The sequence below is a fragment of the Quercus robur genome, chromosome 7, assembly GCF_932294415.1.
Source record: "Quercus robur chromosome 7, dhQueRobu3.1, whole genome shotgun sequence".
Classification (NCBI taxonomy): Eukaryota; Viridiplantae; Streptophyta; class Magnoliopsida; order Fagales; family Fagaceae; genus Quercus; species Quercus robur.
In genome coordinates, this window is record NC_065540.1 from 9,929,310 (window position 1) to 9,950,416 (window position 21,107).

The following is a 21,107-nucleotide window of genomic DNA, read 5'->3' on the forward strand; positions in this document are numbered from 1 at the left end:
GGCTTCCAGTCCACCTCCAGGAGAAAGACTCCAAGGGTGTAGACACCTCAATCACATGTGAGCACCACAAAAACCCACCGCTGGGTAGCCAAGGCCTAGCCTTTCGAACCCACTCTCTACAAATGATATTGTATGGGCCCATTCATGCGCGAACCCAACACTACTGTGGTTTGTCGCGGGACGTAACCCTACAAATGTGATTTTACTTTATGCTTTATTAATTATCAAGATTGTTAATTTATTTTTTATTTCAAGTTAAAATATTAAATAACTTACTATTTTTTTTTAAGAAATGACTTACTAATTATTGAAATAGAGAAATGTTACATCTATAATATTTTCACAATAAATTCTAGGTGGTAAATTGTTACTGATTTTAATTTAAACCCACAATTGAAATTATTTCTATCCCTATCAATAACAGCCAATAACAACCTGTCACTTTAGGATTTGTTGTGAAATATTGTGAATATAACATTTCTTATTAAAATAAGGACAAAGTTTAGCTTAGAACATGTTTGAAGTTTAGGGTTCCAACCTCTAATAAGAAAATGATATTTGTCCTTGTTATGTGTAATCTATATACAGAATTAAAGTCAAAATTAAGAGAAAGTTCAATTAGATTCTAAATTGGATTTCAATTGTTGTCTAATTTTGCGCCATGTGTCTTATTTAATTTTTTTTTTTTAATTTTAGTTCTAAGTGAATTAATGTTGTGCAAAAAACGAAGAGTTTAATATAAATAAATCATCAAAAACCCAATAAATTAAAAAAACACAAAAAAGGGAGTAAAACTCATGTATATATAATTTGAAGTTTTGAACCCATATATGAGTGTAATTGTAATTGTTTTTAATTGTATAGTGCATAACTGCATATGCACAGGTTAAGGGTTATATACTGGTTTCTTATTATTTGAAAAATGATATTTGTCTTTAGGCAAAAATACACTTTTAGTTCCTACATTTTGGGTCATTTCTCAATTTGGTTCCTAAACTGATTTTACTCCTAGGTCAGTCCTTGATTTTTTAAAATCATTTTTAAAATGGTCCATGCCGTCAACCCGGTAACAGAAAAATCTGAGGTGGCAAACGGAGTGCATAGGTGGCATGTTAGATGCTGATGTGGCTAATAAAATAACATCAATAAATACCACGTTAGCATCCATGTCAGCATTTTAATGACAAGTCAGCATTTTAATTAATAAAAAAATAAAATTTTAAATTAAGCTGAAAAAATTAAAAAAAAAAAAAACTTTTTCAAAATAACATTGTTCTTCTTCTTCCCCAAGACATGAACTTCATGCTTCATGTTCTTCCCCAAATCAAACCCAATAAAGCCAAGAAATCAAACCCATAAACATCCAATAAATCAAACCTAATAAATCCAAGAAATCAAACTCATAAACCACCCAATAAATCTAAGAAATCAAAACCACAAACATCCAGTAAATCAAACCCAATAAATCCAAGAAATCAAACCCATAAACCTCTAGTAAATCAAACCCAACTAATTTCTTAGATTTATTAATAATAAATCCCTATTCTCCACTGCCATTTCCAATTCCTAGCTCACATCTTTCAAACTCCAAATCTCTGCGAATCAAAAAAAGAGTTTTGTTATATTTCTGTTTCTAACAAATATGTATATATATAAAACAAAAAAGCTTTGAAAAACCTTTTATCTTAATTTGAAAGTAAAGTAGAAACAGAAACAGAAACACATGGCTTATATTTTCCCAAATCTACACCAAACCCACTTCCTCTACTAACGAATTTAGATCACAAACCATCCTATGTTTTTTCACAATGTCAGATCTGATGTTTTCGGAGCCGCAATCCCACATTGACCACTTTGACCGTCTTCCTAACTCTATCCTCCTTCTAATCTTCAACAGGATCGGCGATGTTAAAGCCTTGGGTTGATGCTGCGTCGTTTCGCGCCGCTTCCACTCTCCCGTCCCTCAAGTCGACAACGTCGTCGTTCAGGTCGACTACGTTATCTTCGACGACGACTCTTCATCTTCTTCTCTTTCTACCCTGACTATCTCCTCTTCCACGGTTTTGAGTAGTGATGTCATGTTTATGGGTTTGATTTGGGGAAGAACATGAAACATGAAGTTCATGTCGTGGGGAAGAAGAAGAACAATGTTCTTCTGAAAAAGTTTTTTCTTTTTTTGTTTTTGATTTTGAATTTTTTCAATTTAATTTTTTAAAATTATTTATATTTTTTTATTAATTAAAATGCTGACTTGTCATTAAAATGCTGACATGGATGCTAACGTGATATTTATTGATGTTATTTTATTAGCCACATCACTATCTAACATACCACCTATGTACTTCGTTTGCCACCTCAGATTTTTCTGTTACCGGGTTGACGATAGGGACCATTTTAAAAATGATTTTAAAAAATCAAGGACTGACCTAAGAGTAAAATCAGTTTAGGAACCAAATTAAAAAATGACTCAAAATGTAAGAATCAAAAGTGCATTTTCGCCTTGTCTTTATTATTTGGCTCCAACCACTATATGCTATTGAGTATATTGTGGAAGAAAATCTAAATTTTAAATATAAGGGGTCAAAATAAAAATAATCCAAAATATAAAGGATCAAATTTACAATATGGTATTCTTGAACCCTCGGGACGTGGCTAGGGTTTTGATTTATAAGATCCAAATGCGCAAATTTATACTTCTCTTCTGCCATCGCTCACTCTCTGTACCGCCTCCCAAAACCCTTCTCTTCAGGTCCCTCTCTCTCACTTTCTCAATCTCACATTCATTGCAAAGCTCTATATAACATCTTTGATCTCCAAAATTGTTTAACAAAAAAATCTTTGTTTGCAGAGGCAGTTGAAAAAGGTGTAAAGCGATGAGTAAGCTCCAGAGCGATACATTGAGGGAGGTGATATCGCAGGTGGTGAACAATGCGAAGGAGAAGAAGCGCAACTTCACGGAGACCATTGAGCTCCAAATCGGGTTGAAGAACTACGACCCTCAGAAAGACAAGCGTTTCAGTGGCTCCGTCAAGCTCCCTCACATTCCTCGCCCTAAGATGAAGATTTGTATGCTTGGTGATGCTCAGCACGTTGAAGAGGTCCACTCTTTTTTTCTAACCCTATTTCCATTCATTTCTACTTTTTGTGTATATATTGTAATTGTGGGTCAAACTTAGTCACAACTCCTTATGTTTGCATTTGGATTTGAAGAACAATTGCTTGTTATTATGTGAATTTTTGAGATTTTGCTCAATGTAAAAACAATTGTGATGCAATGGATTTGAAATGGAATCTTTGTTATCGTTATTTCAACTCACATATTAGTAAAAATCAAATCTTTGTTTTTTTTGTTGTTGACATATCACATCCCATTTGAGTTATTTAAACTTAGGAAGCACGGACACGGGCATGGGTACAACACAGCAACACGAGCAATTTCTGAAAAATTATAACACGAAATGGCTGGTATGACAAGGATACGACATGGGTATGACACCCTAAAAGAAGGGTTTGTGCTTCCTAGATTTAAACTAAAAATTGAAATCCAAATCCTATGCTTTAAATGCTTCTGTCCAAACAAACCGTAGGTGTTGTTTATGAATGGGTGTGCCACATTGGCTAATGAACAACATGGTTGAAATTAATTGGAGAGCTTTGTGTTCAACACCTAAGAATAAGTTAGTTTTGGATGTATATATGACATTGCACCTAAAAATTTTAAGTGCATTTATTTATTTATTTTAGGATGTATATATGAAATGGTCATTGGAGTTGTTGCTTGTACCGCAATGCTGAATGGTTCATATGTTGTTTCTGTTATTGTTAATACAGGCAGAGAAGGTGGGATTGGAGTATATGGATGTGGAAGGGCTGAAGAAGCTCAACAAGAACAAGAAACTGGTGAAGAAGCTCGCCAAGAAGTACCATGCCTTTTTAGCATCTGAGTCTGTGATTAAGCTAATTCCTCGTCTTTTGGGTCCTGGTCTTAACAAGGCAGGCAAGTAGTTTTTATGTTTTTTGGCTTTTGGTTCTCTTTTTGTTGTTAAACAATGGGGTCAACTTCTCTTTTTGGTTGTGGTTTAAGAAGCTCTTTTGTGGTTCTGAGGTTTTCCAATGTGGTCTTGTCTCTGAAGTAGTTGGTCGTTATTTCACATTGCTATATCTCAAAATGTCATTCGTTGGTTCTGTTTGATCTGTATGAATTTTGTAAATAAGGGTGGGCTGCTTGGTGATGCATAAGAAGCTCTTTTGTGGTTCTGAGTTTTTCTAATGTCGTCTTGACTCTGCAATAGGTGGTCCTTATTTGACATTGCTATATCTCAAAAGGTCATTTGTTGGTGCTTCTGTGTAATCTGTATGGGTTTTGCAAATGTGGGTGGGTTGCTTAGTTCATTGTGCCAAGTTGCTAGGTGATACATAGAACTTTAATTGGAAATTAGGAAGCTTGGTGGCTTTTTATGTCTTTCAATTAGTTGTTTGTGATTGAAAATATTTTAATTGTCCAGATTGTGGCACATGATTTGTTTATTTGCAGGCATTAAGGCAAGGGACTGTAAAATAGTTTGTTTAGTTGTCAACCTTACCATTTACACTCTTTTCTGCGGTTATTCCAGAAAACTTTTGTACATGCTCTTAAGTCTTAGTTTGACACAGATCTGCCTTTCCTTTACTGGTGCACTGGTTAATAACTTGATCTTCTGATTTTTTATTTTTTTTAAATAAATTTGGTCTTCTGAAAATTTGGAATGCAAAATACTGACAGAATTTTATTCGACTGATTAGCAGGCTTTTCTTTGTGGTCCCCAACCTTTTGTTTTGATTATCATTGTACATAGGTTGGCTACTATTCTGTATCTTTCTTATATCACTGTGGATATGAATGCAGGTAAGTTTCCAACACTGGTGACTCATCAAGAATCCTTGGAGTCAAAGGTTAATGAAACAAAAGCAATGGTGAAGTTTCAACTCAAGAAGGTTCTTTGTATGGGGGTTGCTGTTGGAAATTGCAGTATGGAGGAAAAGCAAATCTTCCAGAATGTGCAAATGAGTGTCAACTTCCTTGTTTCATTGTTGAAGAAAAATTGGCAAAATGTAAGTTCATTAAAAACATTCTTAGTGTTTATCTTCCCATTGTTCAGTGGTAATCAATTTTGTGCATTTGGTGTGTACTTGAATAGGTGAGGTGCTTGAATCTGAAGAGTACCATGGGGAGCGCTGTACGCCTTTATTAAGTCCATTTTTGCTGTTTGTGAGAGTTATGTAGGAGAAGCAGCATGAGTGAATTGTCGTTTGAGCATTATGTTCGCAAGACATTCCTTGGGGAATTTTCCTGAGGTCCTTTTTGTTTTCTTTTGTTTTGGATTCTTTAGCTTCAAAGTTTAGTTAATGATGATATTTTTGTTTAAATTTGATGTTATTGGTTGAGCAAAGAAAGCTTCTTATGTTTGTTTTTGGTATGGTTTAGTGGCGTGATTTGATTCAAGTCCGTTCTGTTATTATTATGCTCATAAACGTGGGCATTTTTTTTTTTTTTATGTTTGAACTTCTCATATGATAAGATAGCTTCATTGCCTTACCAATTGAGAGAAGGAACCTAAGAAGGTTTTTTTTTTAATTGATTTTTTAATGATGACAATATTTTACATGTAAAACATTTTCAAATGTAAAATATTTTATATGAAAAATATTTTCACTAAAATATTTTTATTTTACCGTGTTTGATTGTATACATGAAATGCTCTAAAAATCATTTTCAGTTTTTGTTTAACTGTAAAATGAAATTTTTTTTCCTAATTCTCAAAACCCACCAAATGCAAGCACAGTCACACAAACCACTGCCACCACCAAAACCATCAGCCACCAAACCACTACCAAATATTCAAAAAGCACCCACCAACTACCCATAAAACAACCGCCAAATCACAACCAACCTCCAAACCATCACCAACTACCCAAAAAACAACCACCAACAACACAAAATCTAGATCAGAAAGCCAAAAAAAAAAACCAAAGACTAGATCAACAACCCAAAAAGAAAACTCACGAACACAGAACCTCATCTGAAAATTTAACAGCCTAGCAAATCCAACTACAGCGAGATCGGAGTAGCCACTGGGTTGGTAACACCGATGATGGTGGGTGGTGTTAATCGGTGGGCGGCACCACTGGGTTGTGGGAGAGAAGGATTGGTGGGTGAGGTAGTGGCTTGCGTTGGAGGAGAGAAGAAACAAGAATGAGAGATGGGGAGTGTAACGAGTGTTGAGAGTGTGTTGGGCAAAAAGTGCATAATGTTTTACGCTTTTTTCAAGTGTAAAATGTTCTCCAAAATTTTGCCTTATTTTGCTTCTTTGACAGAAAATATTTTCCTACAAAACAAATATGGTAAAATGTGAAAACATTTTTTTGAAAATATTTTACTTCGAAACAAATGGAGTGAAAAATTCTAAAACTACTACAAAATTCTACTAGAAAAACATTACAAGTTGATGCGGCAAAAATGTGATGGCATTTAAACATCACAATAGATGAATGCTTGAATTACTTTTTGTGATTAGTGATATGTCAGTTGGTAAGGTTTATTTTATAAACTTTCTAGTATCCCTAGCAGCACTCGATAGCGAAGGCCGAAGGGTGCTAAGTTCTTTGCTTCAATGATTTTTACTGCACCAAGATGGCCTGGGTGGGAGAAAAATTACTGAAATCATTAGTCATGGCAACAGACCCCTGTAAGAATTCCCTTCTGCAATTTTTATTACTGGCATAGATTTGTTGTGATTGGGACAATATCACTGTCACCTTGGACCGGCATTCATATTTTGTTATCATGCATCAACTGCAACAATATCATCAGTAGTGAAAAAGGATGTGATTAATTTTTTACATTCATCAAGTTCATCTTTCATATGGGTCGAGCATAGGCTTGATATCAATGTAATCCACGTTTCCCCATGCTGGAATCAGCTCTATTTAGGAACTGTGCATTGGGGGAAAGAACTTTCAAAACATAGACGACTATGATTGATTCAAAACTGGCATAACCCGAAGCAATCAATGGCCGCACGGGCGTTTGGAGAATTATGGCTCCCTCCGCGATAGTCTGTTTAGTGTCTTAGGACCACCATATATGGAAAGCCCCGGGCCATTTCGAGATCGAAAACGAGTCTAGCCAAGTACAAGTTTGGGCAGCGCAACAATTGGCTAGCTTTTCATGTTGGTCCTGAGACACTTACTGGCTACATGACCAACCCACTGTTCGTATGTTAGCTGGTGATGCTGATCAAATGTAAATAGAAAGACATGAATGATATTCTTCATATGGCCTGCTTCACTATCAGTTCAGCTGAGAAGAACTCAGAACTAGAAAAAACCTGTTGAATGCTATGGGATGATATGGTTTGAATGGACCACTCTCAGGTAGTATTTTGTTCTGTCTTGCCACACTAGGAAGACTGAGAACTCAAGAGTCAAGACAAGCTATTAAGGTATTGTGGTTATTTTTTATTCCATCATAAAATGCAAATGAATAATATCCATCTTCTGCAGATTTTGTATTATAATGATAGTATCTTACACCATTAATTGATAATAAAGTCGCATTAACATTAACGTGTAAATTGTATAATCTATGCCAAGAATGTTTCTTTACAAAACTAATATAAAAACTCATAAAACCTTTGAGCAAGGAGGCTATATCTACATATTCATTGGAGGATGGTCTTAGGGGTTCTTCAATGGGAAGAGACCCTTTTCCGACTAAATCAACACTGTTAGCATTCCCATCCAACACGCTCAGCCATTGCATGTAGCCCTTGGAGCTGGAACATTCAAAATAACCCAATTGCCACATAACACCCTTTATTCCCAAAAACCTTCCATTTCATAGGCATACCAATATCAAAACAAGGCAAGAAACATGCTTGCTTGGCCTACAATTGTGCCTCACCTTTCCCAATTGGCCAGGAAAAAGACTAAGGTAGCCAGTGGCATATTGGTGCCATGAACCGTATTGGGCATAACGCTACTCATCTAAAACATACCAATTAAAATACACAACAATTTTGGAAATTTTTTGACTGTTTCAACTGGTACAAATATAAAATGTTATAAAAATGTTATTTAAGCTAATACATTAGCTTCATGTACTTAAACTAATATTTGAGCCTATGAAATATGTTGATTTTAAATTATATGTTACAAAAATAGCATGTGTTATAAATTTGAAAAACATCTTACAACTAGTCCTTCAAATCTAAAAACTTTTTAAGAATTTGAAATAACATCTTACACCTAATTATTTCAAATTTATATATTATTGAAATTCAAATCCATCCATGAATTTCACAAAATTTGTACTTTGTTGGTGAAAATACCATTTTGGTAGGCATGCATTTTAGGGTATTTGTCAAGTTGATCCTTGCTATTTTCAACTTGCAATCAATTTGGTCTCCATTATTTTCAATTTGCAGTCATTCTAGGTCCAAATTTGGGTTTGTTTTAGTTGCTAAGTTTATATGTGTGTCTACAAGAGTTGGAGATTGATAAATTTGATTTGTTTTTGGTTGTCAAAAAGTGCAAGAAAATGCAAAAAAAGATGTGAGTTGACGACGGTGACCAAATTGACTATAAGTTGAAAATAATATAGACCAAATTAACTACTACCAAAATGGTATTTTCTCCAACTTTATTCAAATCATGTAAACTAAAAACTAAAATTGAATTTAGAATTTGCTGAATTCCCTATATATTAAATAATAAAAAAATTGCTGAATCCCCTGCACTTGAGTTTCCAAGGACAATACACCCAAACCCACAAACATCAAAACTACTTTAGTTTCAGTCTAAAGAAAAAAAGTACTAAAGAAACCATTAGCATATGTCACACCTAGAGCATGAAGTGAGTGCATATTTTTATCAACTGGCTTTAATTTTCCCACTCTTCAACCACAAAATAAGTGTTCACTGACTTGTTTTTAAAATTTTATGTTCTTTCAAAAACCTAAAGTTTGCTCTCTCTAGTTTCAGCCAAAAGAAAAAAAGTACTAAAGAAACCGCATATGTTACACCTAGAACATCATGTAAGTTCAGCTTTTTGAGAAAAGCATGAAAAATGAGAAACATGTATGTTGTAAGCACAACTCACCAACAGATCCTGCATTCAGATCTCACCCAAACAAACCATTTAACAGTGTGCGAGAGATATAGGACAATGAGCATCAAAGATTAGGAACAATCACCAAATATAAAGACAATTAGGGGATACCTGTAAGTGAATAAAAAGAATCACAACCGTGAAATTAGGTAAATCTAGCTTGCCTGGGTTGCAGAAACAGCTACATATCAGTTCTCATCTGGTGATATCAAATACAGAGTACAAAGCCACCAATGCAACCTAAGGCAAAACGTTGGCATGCTAAACAGCATGTGAGAACATCATTGAATGAAAAAATTGATGGACAAAGAAGTATTCTTCCTGGCCTAGAAAAAAATAAAATAATGAAAATCTAAAGTATATGCTTTTCACAAAAATCAAATGGAGGAGACTGGCATACATGTTATTATCAAATTAATAACCAATTTGCTGCCGTATTATACATCTCAGTTCAATTTTCAAGAAAATGGATGTAAATTGGAATGATAAAATGTTACGAAACCAATGTAGATTTACATATGCCAATCTGACCCTTATCTTTTTAATTAATGTACTTCCAATATAAACCACAAGTTAATGGGGCTAACAAGTTTCAGACTTCATTTATATCAAAATACAGTGTAACACCACCTCATCGTAAAGGACAACGAAATTTTACACCACAATCACTCCAACTCCACTTGAACTTGTATGACAAACGAACTGATAATTCTAACACCAAGTATTACAAACCAGTGATCTTCACCATCTTGCTCCTCACCAAAAAAAATAAACAAATAAAATAAAGGCCAAGAAGAAAAACAGAGACTCACCATGAACCACAAGTGGAGTAATTGTCTATCCATTTCCATATACTAAATTACCAAAGTGAACAAAAACACCAATCTACAGACACAATGGCAAGGCCGAAATCTTCAACCATTATGAGGATGACCAATTAATGACAAGTGAAACTACAGTTTTTGCAAGAAAAGTTTCCGAGTGCTTTTAGCAGATTTGAAATCCTCAATCTAAGAAGGATTTGATTTTGAACCTGTATATCAGCTTCTTCTTTTTTGAGGTTGGATTATCAACGGTGAGCAATATTTTGCCTAGTTCATCAACTTTGTAGGTGTGTGAGACCACTGGTTCATCAGATGGAGCCTTCTTCGTGGCTTTCTGTATATTAACTGTATAAGCACCTTCAGCATTAGGCACGAATTCAGCACCATAGCTCACCTCCCAGCCCACTACACGAAGCTCCCAAGTAAGGATACATTTCTGCAATTTACCCCATCTCCAATTATTAAAAGAACAACTCTTTCAATCATCACCAATCATGCATATGCAAGCCAACATTACATATTAAGAATCTGAAGTTAGAATGAGTACACAAAAAAGCATGCAGAACACAAAGTTAATAATGTAATCAGACCTCATAGATTATGATTTCCACAGTTTGCTTGGTTGCTGGTTTAACTGTAATCTCTGTGGCTGGATCAGAAACGCTGAAGTCCGGGTTACAATCACAGTAATCGACACTCAAGCCACCATATTGAACTGGCACTTGCTCGGGAGATATGTATCTAATTTACCAATCAACATCAATTCATAGTTAAAACCAGCCAGCCACAAAGAAGGATGCGAAATTGTAAAACTAAATTAAGGTCCAAAATATGTATATATAAACGATTATCTACTAACTTGAAAAGGGTTTCAGCAGATTTTGATGGTCCTGCAAAGACAAACTTGCTCTTGGTCCTCTGGGTCAAGAATGGATTGATGATCGCATAGAAAGCAAGATACCACCAAGGAACATTGATAAACACCTTAAGAAATGAAAAACCAAAAATCAAAACAAGTAAATCCAATGAATCTAACAAAACAGAATCAACATAAAAGTCAAACACCAAATACCCAACATAAACATTCAAATAAGCCCAAAAACAAAAACAATTGGGATATTCTGTTAGAACAATTGTTAAATCGATTAAAATAACCATTTCTCAATAGTTCAAGCTTGAACCACTCCACCTCCCTCCCATTTTGTAATAGCTTAAGCTTATACCTGTTTCGCGACAAATTCAGGATAATTGTCTTGAAGCAACTGAAGAGCTTGTTTGGTAGCCAAACGGAGCTCTCGCTTTCCGGGTCCCGGAGAATTCTTGAGGTCATTAACCTGAAAGAGTGTGGAAACACCAGGTGGATAAAAATCAAGTTTCCTGATACCCTTCTCAAGAAACTGTACCCTCCATTTCAGGAAATTGTCTCTCTTCTCCTCATCAGCAAACGCCTTTGCATACAACTCCTTGTTCTGAAACTCACCATAAACATTGTAACACACTGGGTGTCCTTCTCTGTCAAATCCATGCATGAACACCACTTTATCCCACTCATCCCCAAGGTCCTCGTTCACAAGCGCATCGATCCCGAACTGTTTCCTCCATTTGATTGTGTTCTTGATCATCAACAATGAATCTTTCACCTTGAAATCCCTGGCTCGTAAGAACTTGAGAAGAATCACATCGCTCCTGTCATCTTTAAGAAGAGGAATACCCCAGATGGATATTTCTCCTTCTTGTTCTTCTGCTTTGTTTTCCTCCACTTGGCCTTCCTGCTTTTGAGTGAACTGTTTAGTGTCCAGAGCCTCTTGGACGAGTTGCCTCAGGTCTTGTAAAGCTTTTCGCTCGGAATCTGATAGATCAGATAACAGGTTGCTCTCTTCTTTGAAAGAAACAACAGAGTGAGAAATCTGCTTGGTGGGTTTCTCAGATTCCACAGCAGGAACAGCAACAGCGACAGCAGCAGCAGAAACAACCTCTTGCTCTTGGGTAGATGTACTTTTCACCTCCACTGCAGCTGGCGGCGGCGGAGGGAGAAGCTCTTCTTTCGTTGGGGGTGGCTGAGAGAGTGACCCTTCTTCTTCTTCTTTCGCAGTACTCTCAGATTCAGTCACTGTTACAGTGACAACAGCAGCTGGTGCTGGTGCTGGGGCTGATTCTGGTTCAGGTGGCGGCGGCTGTGACTCTTCTTCTTTATCAGCCGCCACCGCCGCCGCTAGAGATAGATGACCATCGGAAGGTGGTGGGGCCACTGCTTGAGGTGGTGGGTTTGGTGTTTCATCGGCCATTTTGAAAGTGACTGCGCTTTTGCTTTTTTTGTTTTGTGAAGAATAAAAAGAAAAAGAGTGACGATGAGATTTTTAGAATATGATGAGATGAGAGAGTTCGGTGAGACCGACAAAGAGCAAAGTGAGGTTGAGAAATGTCTGGAATCTAATTATAGTAGTAAATATTACTATGATACAAAACATTTTGCTTTTTCATCACCTTTTTACAATTTCCTTCAAAATATAAATATCTTGCCCAACCAAAAGTAATTATTCCATTTTCTTTTTAGGTTAATTGTTATACATTACACAATTGAAAACAAAAAGATAAATCACATATTTCTGATTACACTTAGTGCCATAAATTTTGAAATTTTGTATAAGTTAACAGCAAACTTAATATAATAATAGTTATAATAAAAAATTGAGATGTACAATTCGAAAAGTTTAGGATGTAAAATATAACATGAGTATAGTTTAAAGTAATAAAGTATTTTTTGAACTAAAATTATGATTTCAATACGCATTTTTAGTTCAAAAATAAGATTATGTGTATTTTGTGTATAATAGAATAACAATCCCTCTTTTTAATAGTATTTATTACCCAATCTTAAATTGCAAGTGTTCCCATAAAATAAATAAATAAATGCTTTGCACAAGAGTTTGGTGACTGGTGCTTTTATTCAATAAGGGTGAATGGGGTGAACTCTCTTCACTAACTACTGGATCAAGTTAATATGTTTTTTCAATTAAACATTTTAATACTTAATTAACGAAATAACACCGTGTTAAGACTGAGAGTTTTATAATTTAATTGATTAATATTTTTTTTTGGGGTTTTGAGCTTCTCCAACGAGTTCTTGACTGTGCAATAGTTGGTACTTATTTGACATTGCTATATCTCAAAAAGATTATTTGTTGGTGCTTCTGTTTGATCTGCATGAGTTTTGCAAATGAGGGTGGGTTGTTTAGTTCATTGTGCCAAGTTGCTTGGTGATGCATAAAGCTTTAATTGGATATTAGGAAGCTTGGTGGCTTTGTATGTCTTTCAATTAGTTGTTTGTGATTGAAAATCTTTTATTTGTAAAGATTGTGGCACATGATCTGTTTGTTTGTTTAGTTGTGAACCTTGCCATTTACAATAGGTGGATACTAGATTCTTCTGTATCTTGCTTTTCTCATCGATGATGTGACTGCAGGTAAGTTAACAAAAATGGTGACTCATCAAGAATTCTTGAAGTCGGCTAATGAAACAAAAGCAATGGTGAAATTTCAACTCAAGAAGGTTCTTTGTATGGGGTTTGCTGTTGGAAATTGCAGTATGGAGGAAAAGTAGATCTTACAGAATGTCCACTTTGACATGTATTTCTTTTATTCTCCTAATGACTGCTGTTACTGTCAAAATTTGTTACGTTATCTTAATTGTACCTTTTTTTCAAGCCTGTACTCCATATAGAAGATAGGCCAAATCAAGGTCCAACGGCGTATAATAATGGATATATATCATTCTCATTTCTTAACAACAACAATTATAGTAAGACCAACTACACGTTAGAAAGAATGGAAATGACAACTTTTAAGAGATTTTTATAGAGATAATAAACAACAATAAAACAATAGTCAAATCATAAATTGATTCCTCGCATACAACATGTGAGATACTTCAAAAGCTTGAGGCCCTTGATTTTGAAATTTGATTGTAATACAACCGACACAATGGTTTATTCTTCTAATTTTTTTGAATATTGCATACCTTGTATTTTGAATTAAACTATTAACTACCTAGGGAACTTAGACTATTCATTTATAGTTGGGATTTGGGGGATTGAGGGAATGGTTGGCAATGTGGGTCTTGGGAGTGTTGGCAATGAAGGCAAAGGCGGAAGTGTTGGCAATGGGGGCAAAGGTGGCAGTACCGGCTTTGGCAATGAGGGCAAGGTTGGCACTGTGGGAATGCTTGGTAATGTGGATTTTGGAAGAGTTGGGATAGTGGGAAGAGGTGGAATTGTGGGCCGTGGGAATGTTGGCAATGAAGGTAAAGGCGGCAGTGTTGGCTTTGGCAATGTTGGAAATGAGGGCAAAGATGGCAGTGTTGGCTTTGGCAATGAAGGCAAAGGTGGCAATGTTAGTTTAGGCAAAGTGGGAATGGATGGAATTGTGGTATGTGGGAATGTTGACAATAAAGGCAAAGGTGGAAGTGTTGGAAACAAGGGCAAATGTGGCAATGTCAGCTTAGGCAAGGTTGGCAAAGAGGGTTGATCAATAGATTGTAAAAGTATACGAGTTGCAAGGCTAACATTAATGTTTGAGATGGACATTGCAATGAATATAAATAAGATGAAGTACTTGAAAAATGCCATACTATTGGAGTACTTTGTGTTACAAGATTGGAAGAAAAAGTCTCTGTTGTGTAACAACAAAGGAGGTAATGGTTGGTGGGAGTGATGATGGTGAGTGGTATATATTGAGGTACCGATAATAAATGTACATAACTTGCAATTTATTTTTCATTTAATGAATATAACCATTGAATGGAAAGTTACTAAGACCTCTTATTAAAGTTACAAATGTATTTATTTTTAATCTTAAGAGTTACAAAATTTTTAATTTTGCTTGAGACTTATTCAACCCGTTTAACTCATGTAACTCTTTAGCCCATAGTGCCTATTAATACTCTTTTAAATTAAACACCCTCTGCTAAAATTATGGTGAAACTGATGGTCATTTTTGTTGTTGCACTTTCGCTGAAAGAATACAGAAAAGACTATGTGACAAGTGTAAATTTGCTGTAAAATATACAAGAACTTGGGCACACACATTAAATGGACTGGTAATGGCTGCTGTTGTTTACTATACTATGAAGGAAAGTTAGAGTCAGAATCAGTCTTCTTAGGTAGGTTAGTTAGAAAGAAGGACTATCCGGTTTTTTTTTTTTACAGCTAAAGGACCCTTCAATGTAACTCCTATGCTTCTTGTTTTAATGAGATTTCTTCTCTATAAAGCAAAAAAAGAAACAATTTCTCTTAATCAAGCAAGTGAGAGAGAGATGCTACATGCATCTGATACAAAAGAAACCACCTTCTAGTCTAGGCAGTCTTCTTAATCAATAGTTGGATTTCCCTTATGTGTACAGTTGATTGCCTAGTTATCTTAAGTTTTGGTTATGATGTTGATGAATGTCACAACAAAAAAGGAATAGCTTGGAGAATGACCTAAGCTACCAAAATTAGCAACATAAAATGGAACTGGCAATCATTTTGGATTTTTTTTTAAATAAATAAATTTCAATAAGCCTAAGGACACACCTAATTTTACTTCTAGCTAATGTGTTAAGTTATGATTGGTGCATGATAAAATAATGTCAATGGTGGATCTATGTAAAAGTGATACTACTCTTATCATAAGTTAACACAATAATATGGTTTGAAATTGGGTGTGTATGTAGAATTGTTGAATAAAGCTCAATAATTTCTATGTTTTTTTTTTTGTGCCTAAATTATGTGGTTTGGATTGGATATCTGTGTTTTGTGCGAGCGTGTGTTGAATCTATTAGCTGTTTACTAAATTTAGCTATATAACTATTTATGAGAAGTCTCAATTGTTACTTGAATAGTTCTTTTAGGATATAATTGTGGTTATAGGGATGCCAACTTAGGCTAATTGCTTACATAAACAATGGGGAAGTAACTTGAAAATATTAGGATATAATTGTGGTTATGGGGATGCCAACTTAGGCTAATTGCTTACATAAACAATGGGGAAGTAACTTGAAAAAACATATATATATATATATATATATATTTGACTTAATCTAATCTAATATGGCTTAGAGAATTCTCAATTTTGAAAACCAAATATAAGTACATGAAGAGTTAAAAAAAGCAAACAAACAAAAACAAACAACTTAAATGGGGGCAAAGAACTTTTAAAAAACTATGAGATAATTACAGATTACCCACTTGTGGTTTAGCCCGAATTTAACTTATCCACCCGTGATTTCATTTTTGACATTTTACTCACCTGAGATTACTTTCGTTTAGTTTCTGTTACCCACCTTTGTTAAAAAAGAGGGGTAAATAAGTCTTTTTACACCCATTTTATGTTTCTCTCCTCCCAAAACAAGAAAAAAGAAAAACAAGATTAAAATATGGTATTAGTTTCTCACAATTCACAAACATGAAGAACATACATCCAATAAACTAATACAAATCAAATCAAGCAATACCATCAAAGTACAAACCACAGATCTATCAAAATACAACCCCAAAACCCAAGTCAAAATACAAACATCAACACACCCACACACATCCAAACCCACGGATCCATCAGTAACCATGTCTCAAACCCCATTTTTCAAACCCCAACAATCAAAAGGAACCCAATCCCTAAATCAAATAAACAAAAGAAGAAGAAAAATATAGCATAAGATTTGATCCCACGTTTTATACCAGATTGGCTTCAAAATTAAGCCCACAAAAAAGAGTCACAAATTGCTAGCAACACATTGAAAATTAACATGCAGAGAGAGAAAAATCACAATTTCAACTTCTCTGTTGAAAAAAAAAAAATTAGAGAACTTTAATGGAACTTAAGAACAAATGATTTCAAACCTAGGCATATATTTGAAACCCCAATTTCAAATCCAGACATATATTTCAGGGACTTCTCAAACCCAGAAAAATTAAACTCAAATCAACCACTCCATAGATCTCATCCTCTCTCTGTCTTCTCCCTCTTTCTCTTTCATCCATCCATCCAATATATCATTGAAATATTTGTAAATAGTGGAAAAATCCAACCATCAAATTCCAATTTACCCTCAATACATATATTATTAGACTGAGTTAGCATTAGGAGGTAGAGGTACAAGTGGGCAAAGAAGACGCCGCGGCGGAGGAAGACGTGGGCGCTACAGGAGATGAGAAGCTCAGTGCGATTGATGAGGGAAGGGTCAAGCCTTTGACAACCAAACTTATAAATGAGCTTGTCGTAGTTGATCTTGCCTCCGTCTTTGCCTAACACTATGCTCCTATCTCCGCTGCTTTTTCTATCCATCAATCCCAAGACCCACGACGAGCTACTACCCATAGCCCCACAAACCCAGGTCCACCCACAGCACCACGACCCCACGCTGATCTGAAGCCCACCCAATAGAGAGAAACACAAACAAATTAAGACCAAAAGTGTTCCCAAACATGAACAGGTTGGTAATGCTCAAAACCCAAAATCTGTAGGTCTCCTTCTTCCTCGGTTTCCTTGCATGATGAAAACCTAGATGATTCTCAGACTAATAAATCAAGTGGGTGCCATTGTAGCATCTAAGATCTAAGGTGGGTGAGCAAGCGTGAGAGAGTGCGTGGGAGAGGAGTGTTTGATCTGATTTCTTGTTTGATTTTTTGATGAAGCTTGTTAGAGTAACGGAAAAATTAGAGGTGGATTACAAAGCATAAACAGAATGAACCACGAGTGGGTACAATGTCAAAAATGAAACCACGGATAGGTAAGTTAAATTCAGACTTAAAAAACTCAATTTTGAAAGCCAAAATATTGTTTCATTTTCATCATTGAATAACTTTCACAACTGCACTTGAATTATCAGACACCTGTGCAGAACGTGACACCAGAACTTAGCCTCAGTTGCATCACTCATGACATGTAAGATAATTTATGACACCTTATAATCATACAAGGATCAACATTAAGAAACATAGTAATAAATATAAAAATTGTAAAATTACCAATAGTTTTTTTTTAAAGTTACAAACTTTTTTTTAATCTTTATTTGTACTTACTATTCCATCAATGACAACCAATGACAACAAGTTCAATTAGTGACCTAAGAACCCGACTCATACACTAGATTAAAAAAACAATAACCAAAAAAAAAAAAAAAAAGGAGATTGAGTATAATATAATTTATTTATTTATTAATGTCAAAAATAAATACAAAAACTTTAAAAGTACCTACATGTATTTATTTATTTTTGAAATTAGAAGCTTATTATTATTTTTTATAATCTTAAAGAAAATGTGAAAATATCACTTTGGTCCATATATTTTGGTAACAATTAATTTGATCCCTATTATTTTCAACTTGTAATCAATTTAATCCTTGCCATTAACTCACTAACGAAAAATGTCAACGTGGCAAGCGGTGTGTACTTTTGACATGTCTAAATTTAGCCATGTCAACACTCAAAATGAAAAAAAAAAAAAATGTCACATCAACATTTTATATATATATTACCAATTTTATCTTTTATTTATTTATTTATTTTTTTACGTTTACCATTTCTTTCTTTCTTTCTTTTTTTATGGTAACCAAACAAATTTTTATTTTTATTTTCTCAATTTTATTTTTTACTTTCTTATATTTTCTTGGTAATCAAACGGTATACTATGATGCACCGACACGGACACGGATACGGTAATACGGCAATTTTTGAAAAACAAGAACACGACACGGTGTGGACACGGCAATTAAATAAATAATTAAATTTTATATTTAGGCATTTTTTTTATATTTTTGGGAAAAGAAGAATAGAGAGAGATGCTTTGAGTAAGAAAGGAGTAGAAAAAAAAGAAGAAATACAAAAACAAAAAAGAAAAGAGAGAAAAGAGATCCGGAGAATGAGAAGTAAAAGTAAAAAAGAGAGCTTTTTTAATTAAAATTACATGTAGGAAATAGGAATAAAATAATGTTATAAAATTTAAAAGTAGAAATTAAACAAGGTAAGATATTGTTGGGCAACTGTTGTAGTGGTTGGAAGATCTATGTACTTATATATTATTTTATTATTTATTTATAGTTCTAAAAAGTTGAAGTTTGATGTGTTTTTTATTAAACATTATTGGTTGCCAACTTAAACCCCACTAATGTTACTAAAAGACAAAATTAGTTATAAAAAAAACTAAAACAAAAGGCAGTCATCTTGGTTTTAACGAAACCAAGTCCTCTGCACCAAAAAGAAAACAAAAGCGTTGGAAAGAAAACAAAGGCGACGGAGGCTCTCACCTAACGCTTGAAAAAATTGTTCAAAGTGAGCGACTAGTCGGCATCGTGTCGGAGAAGCGAACGATCGTGTCAGAGCCGTGTCAGAGAAGCAAAAAAAATAAAACACCGCTCGGACATCGGAGTCCGACAAGTCGTACCGGTATCAGTGTCCGACACGTGTCAAACACTGGTACTTTGTCAAAAATGGCGTGTCGGTGCAACCTAGACGGTATACCTTGCAATTAGGTTCACCAACACTAAACCTAGTTCCACCAGTACCGATTCCAAAGAGCCACCACCTCAACAGTTCAGCACCACCACTAACCCAAATCGACAAAGAGCAAAGTGAGGTTGAGAAATGTCTAGAATGTAATTATAGTAGTAAATATTACTATAATACAAAACATTTTACTTTTTCATTACCTTTTTACACTTTCCTTCAAAATATAAATATCTTGCCCAACCAAAAGTAATTATTCTATTTTCTTTTTAGGTTAATTGTTACACATTACACAATTGAAAACAAAAAGATAAATGACATACTTCTGATTACACTTGTGTACCGTAAATTTTGAAATTTCATACAAGTTAATAGCAAACTTAACATAACAATGGTCATAATAAAGGATTGAGACGTGCAATTTGAAAAATTTAGGGTACAAAGTATAATATGAGGTGAGGTATAGTTTAAGATAATAAAATATTTTTTGAACTAAAATCATGATTGCAATACATATTTTCCGTTCAAAAATAAGATTATGTGTATTTTGTGTGTAACAGAAGAACAATCCCTCTTTTTAATAGTATTTATTGCCCAATCTTAAATTGCACTAGGGTTCCCATAAAATAAATAAACAAATAAATAAATGCTTTGCACGAGATTTTGGTGACTGGTGCTTATATTCAATAAGAGTGAATGGGGTGAACTCTGTTCACTAACTACTGGGTCAAGTTAATATGTTATTTCAATTAAACATTTTAATACTTAATTAGACCGTGTTAAGACTGAGTCTTGTAGTTCAATTTATTAACATTTCTTTTTGGGGTTTTGAGCTTTTCCAACGAGTTCTTGACTGTGCAATAGTTGGTACTTATTTGACATTGCTATATCTCAAAAAGATTATTTGTTGGTGCTTCTGTTTGATCTGCATGAGTTTTGCAAATGAGGGTGGGTTGTTTAGTTCATTGTGCCAAGTTGCTTAGTGATGCATAGAGCTTTAATTGGATATTAGGAAGCTTGGTGGCTTTGTATGTCTTTCAATTAGTTGTTTGTGATTGAAAATATTTTATTTGTAAAGATTGTGGCACATGATCTATTTGTTTGTTTAGTTGTGAACCTTGCCATTTACGCTATTTTCTGTGGCTATTCCAGAAAACACTTGAACATACTCTTAATTTGACACTCTGCCTTTTATTTACCTGGGCACTGGTTAATATCTTGATGTTCTGAAAATTTAGAATGCTAAGATACTTGCAGAATTTTGTTTGATTGATTAACAGACTTTTCTTTGTGTTCTATGACCTTTTGTTTTGATTATCATTATTCATAGGTTGGATACTAGATTTTTTCTGTGTCTTGCTTTTATCATCGATGACGTGACTGCAGGTAAGTTTTCAAAAATGGTGACTCATCTAGAATCGTTGCAGTCGGTTAATGAAACAAAAGCAATGGTGAAGTTTCAACTCAAAAAGGTTCTTTGTATGGGGTTAGCTGTTGGAAATTGCAGTATGGAGGAAAAGTAGATCTTCCAGAATGTCCACTTTGACATATTTCTTTTGTTTTCATTATGACTTGGGAAGCACGGATGCAGCGCCAGAGGAGTCGCACCCGCGTCCGACATGCGAGGGGTGCCGCTTAGGGATGGCAATTTTGCCCC

General features: G+C 34.7%; 2 protein-coding genes across 2 annotated transcripts; one reads left to right on the top strand and one right to left on the bottom strand.

The window, feature by feature from the left end:
• Positions 1-2,625: 2,625 nt before the first annotated feature.
• On the top strand, positions 2,626-5,451 carry LOC126692132 (60S ribosomal protein L10a). The gene is made up of 5 exons (XM_050387625.1): positions 2,626-2,749; positions 2,849-3,098; positions 3,832-3,997; positions 4,886-5,091; positions 5,178-5,451. The coding sequence occupies exons 2-5, from the start codon at positions 2,874-2,876 to the stop codon at positions 5,229-5,231; spliced, it is 651 nt and encodes a 216-aa protein (XP_050243582.1). The 5' UTR covers positions 2,626-2,749; positions 2,849-2,873; the 3' UTR covers positions 5,232-5,451.
• Positions 5,452-9,721: 4,270 nt separating this feature from the next.
• On the bottom strand, positions 9,722-12,385 carry LOC126692133 (patellin-3-like). The gene is made up of 4 exons (XM_050387626.1): positions 11,196-12,385; positions 10,832-10,956; positions 10,563-10,713; positions 9,722-10,408 (listed from the first exon to the last, which is right to left on the bottom strand). The coding sequence occupies exons 1-4, from the start codon at positions 12,255-12,257 to the stop codon at positions 10,154-10,156; spliced, it is 1,593 nt and encodes a 530-aa protein (XP_050243583.1). The 5' UTR covers positions 12,258-12,385; the 3' UTR covers positions 9,722-10,153.
• Between the last annotated feature and the right edge of the window lie 8,722 nt (positions 12,386-21,107).

Bases quoted from the DNA above. Each gene is read 5' to 3' on its own strand.
- LOC126692132 (XM_050387625.1), top strand. From the start codon at position 2,874: ATGAGTAAGCTCCAGAGCGATACATTGAGGGAGGTGATATCGCAGGTG. The intron at 3,099-3,831 runs GTCCACTCTTTT...TTGTTAATACAG, and splicing joins ATGCTCAGCACGTTGAAGAG to GCAGAGAAGGTGGGATTGGA. The intron at 3,998-4,885 runs GCAAGTAGTTTT...ATATGAATGCAG, and splicing joins TCCTGGTCTTAACAAGGCAG to GTAAGTTTCCAACACTGGTG.
- LOC126692133 (XM_050387626.1), bottom strand. From the start codon at position 12,257: ATGGCCGATGAAACACCAAACCCACCACCTCAAGCAGTGGCCCCACCA. The intron at 10,957-11,195 runs GTATAAGCTTAA...TCATTTCTTAAG, and splicing joins CTGAATTTGTCGCGAAACAG to GTGTTTATCAATGTTCCTTG. The intron at 10,714-10,831 runs GTTAGTAGATAA...TTGGTAAATTAG, and splicing joins TCTGCTGAAACCCTTTTCAA to ATACATATCTCCCGAGCAAG.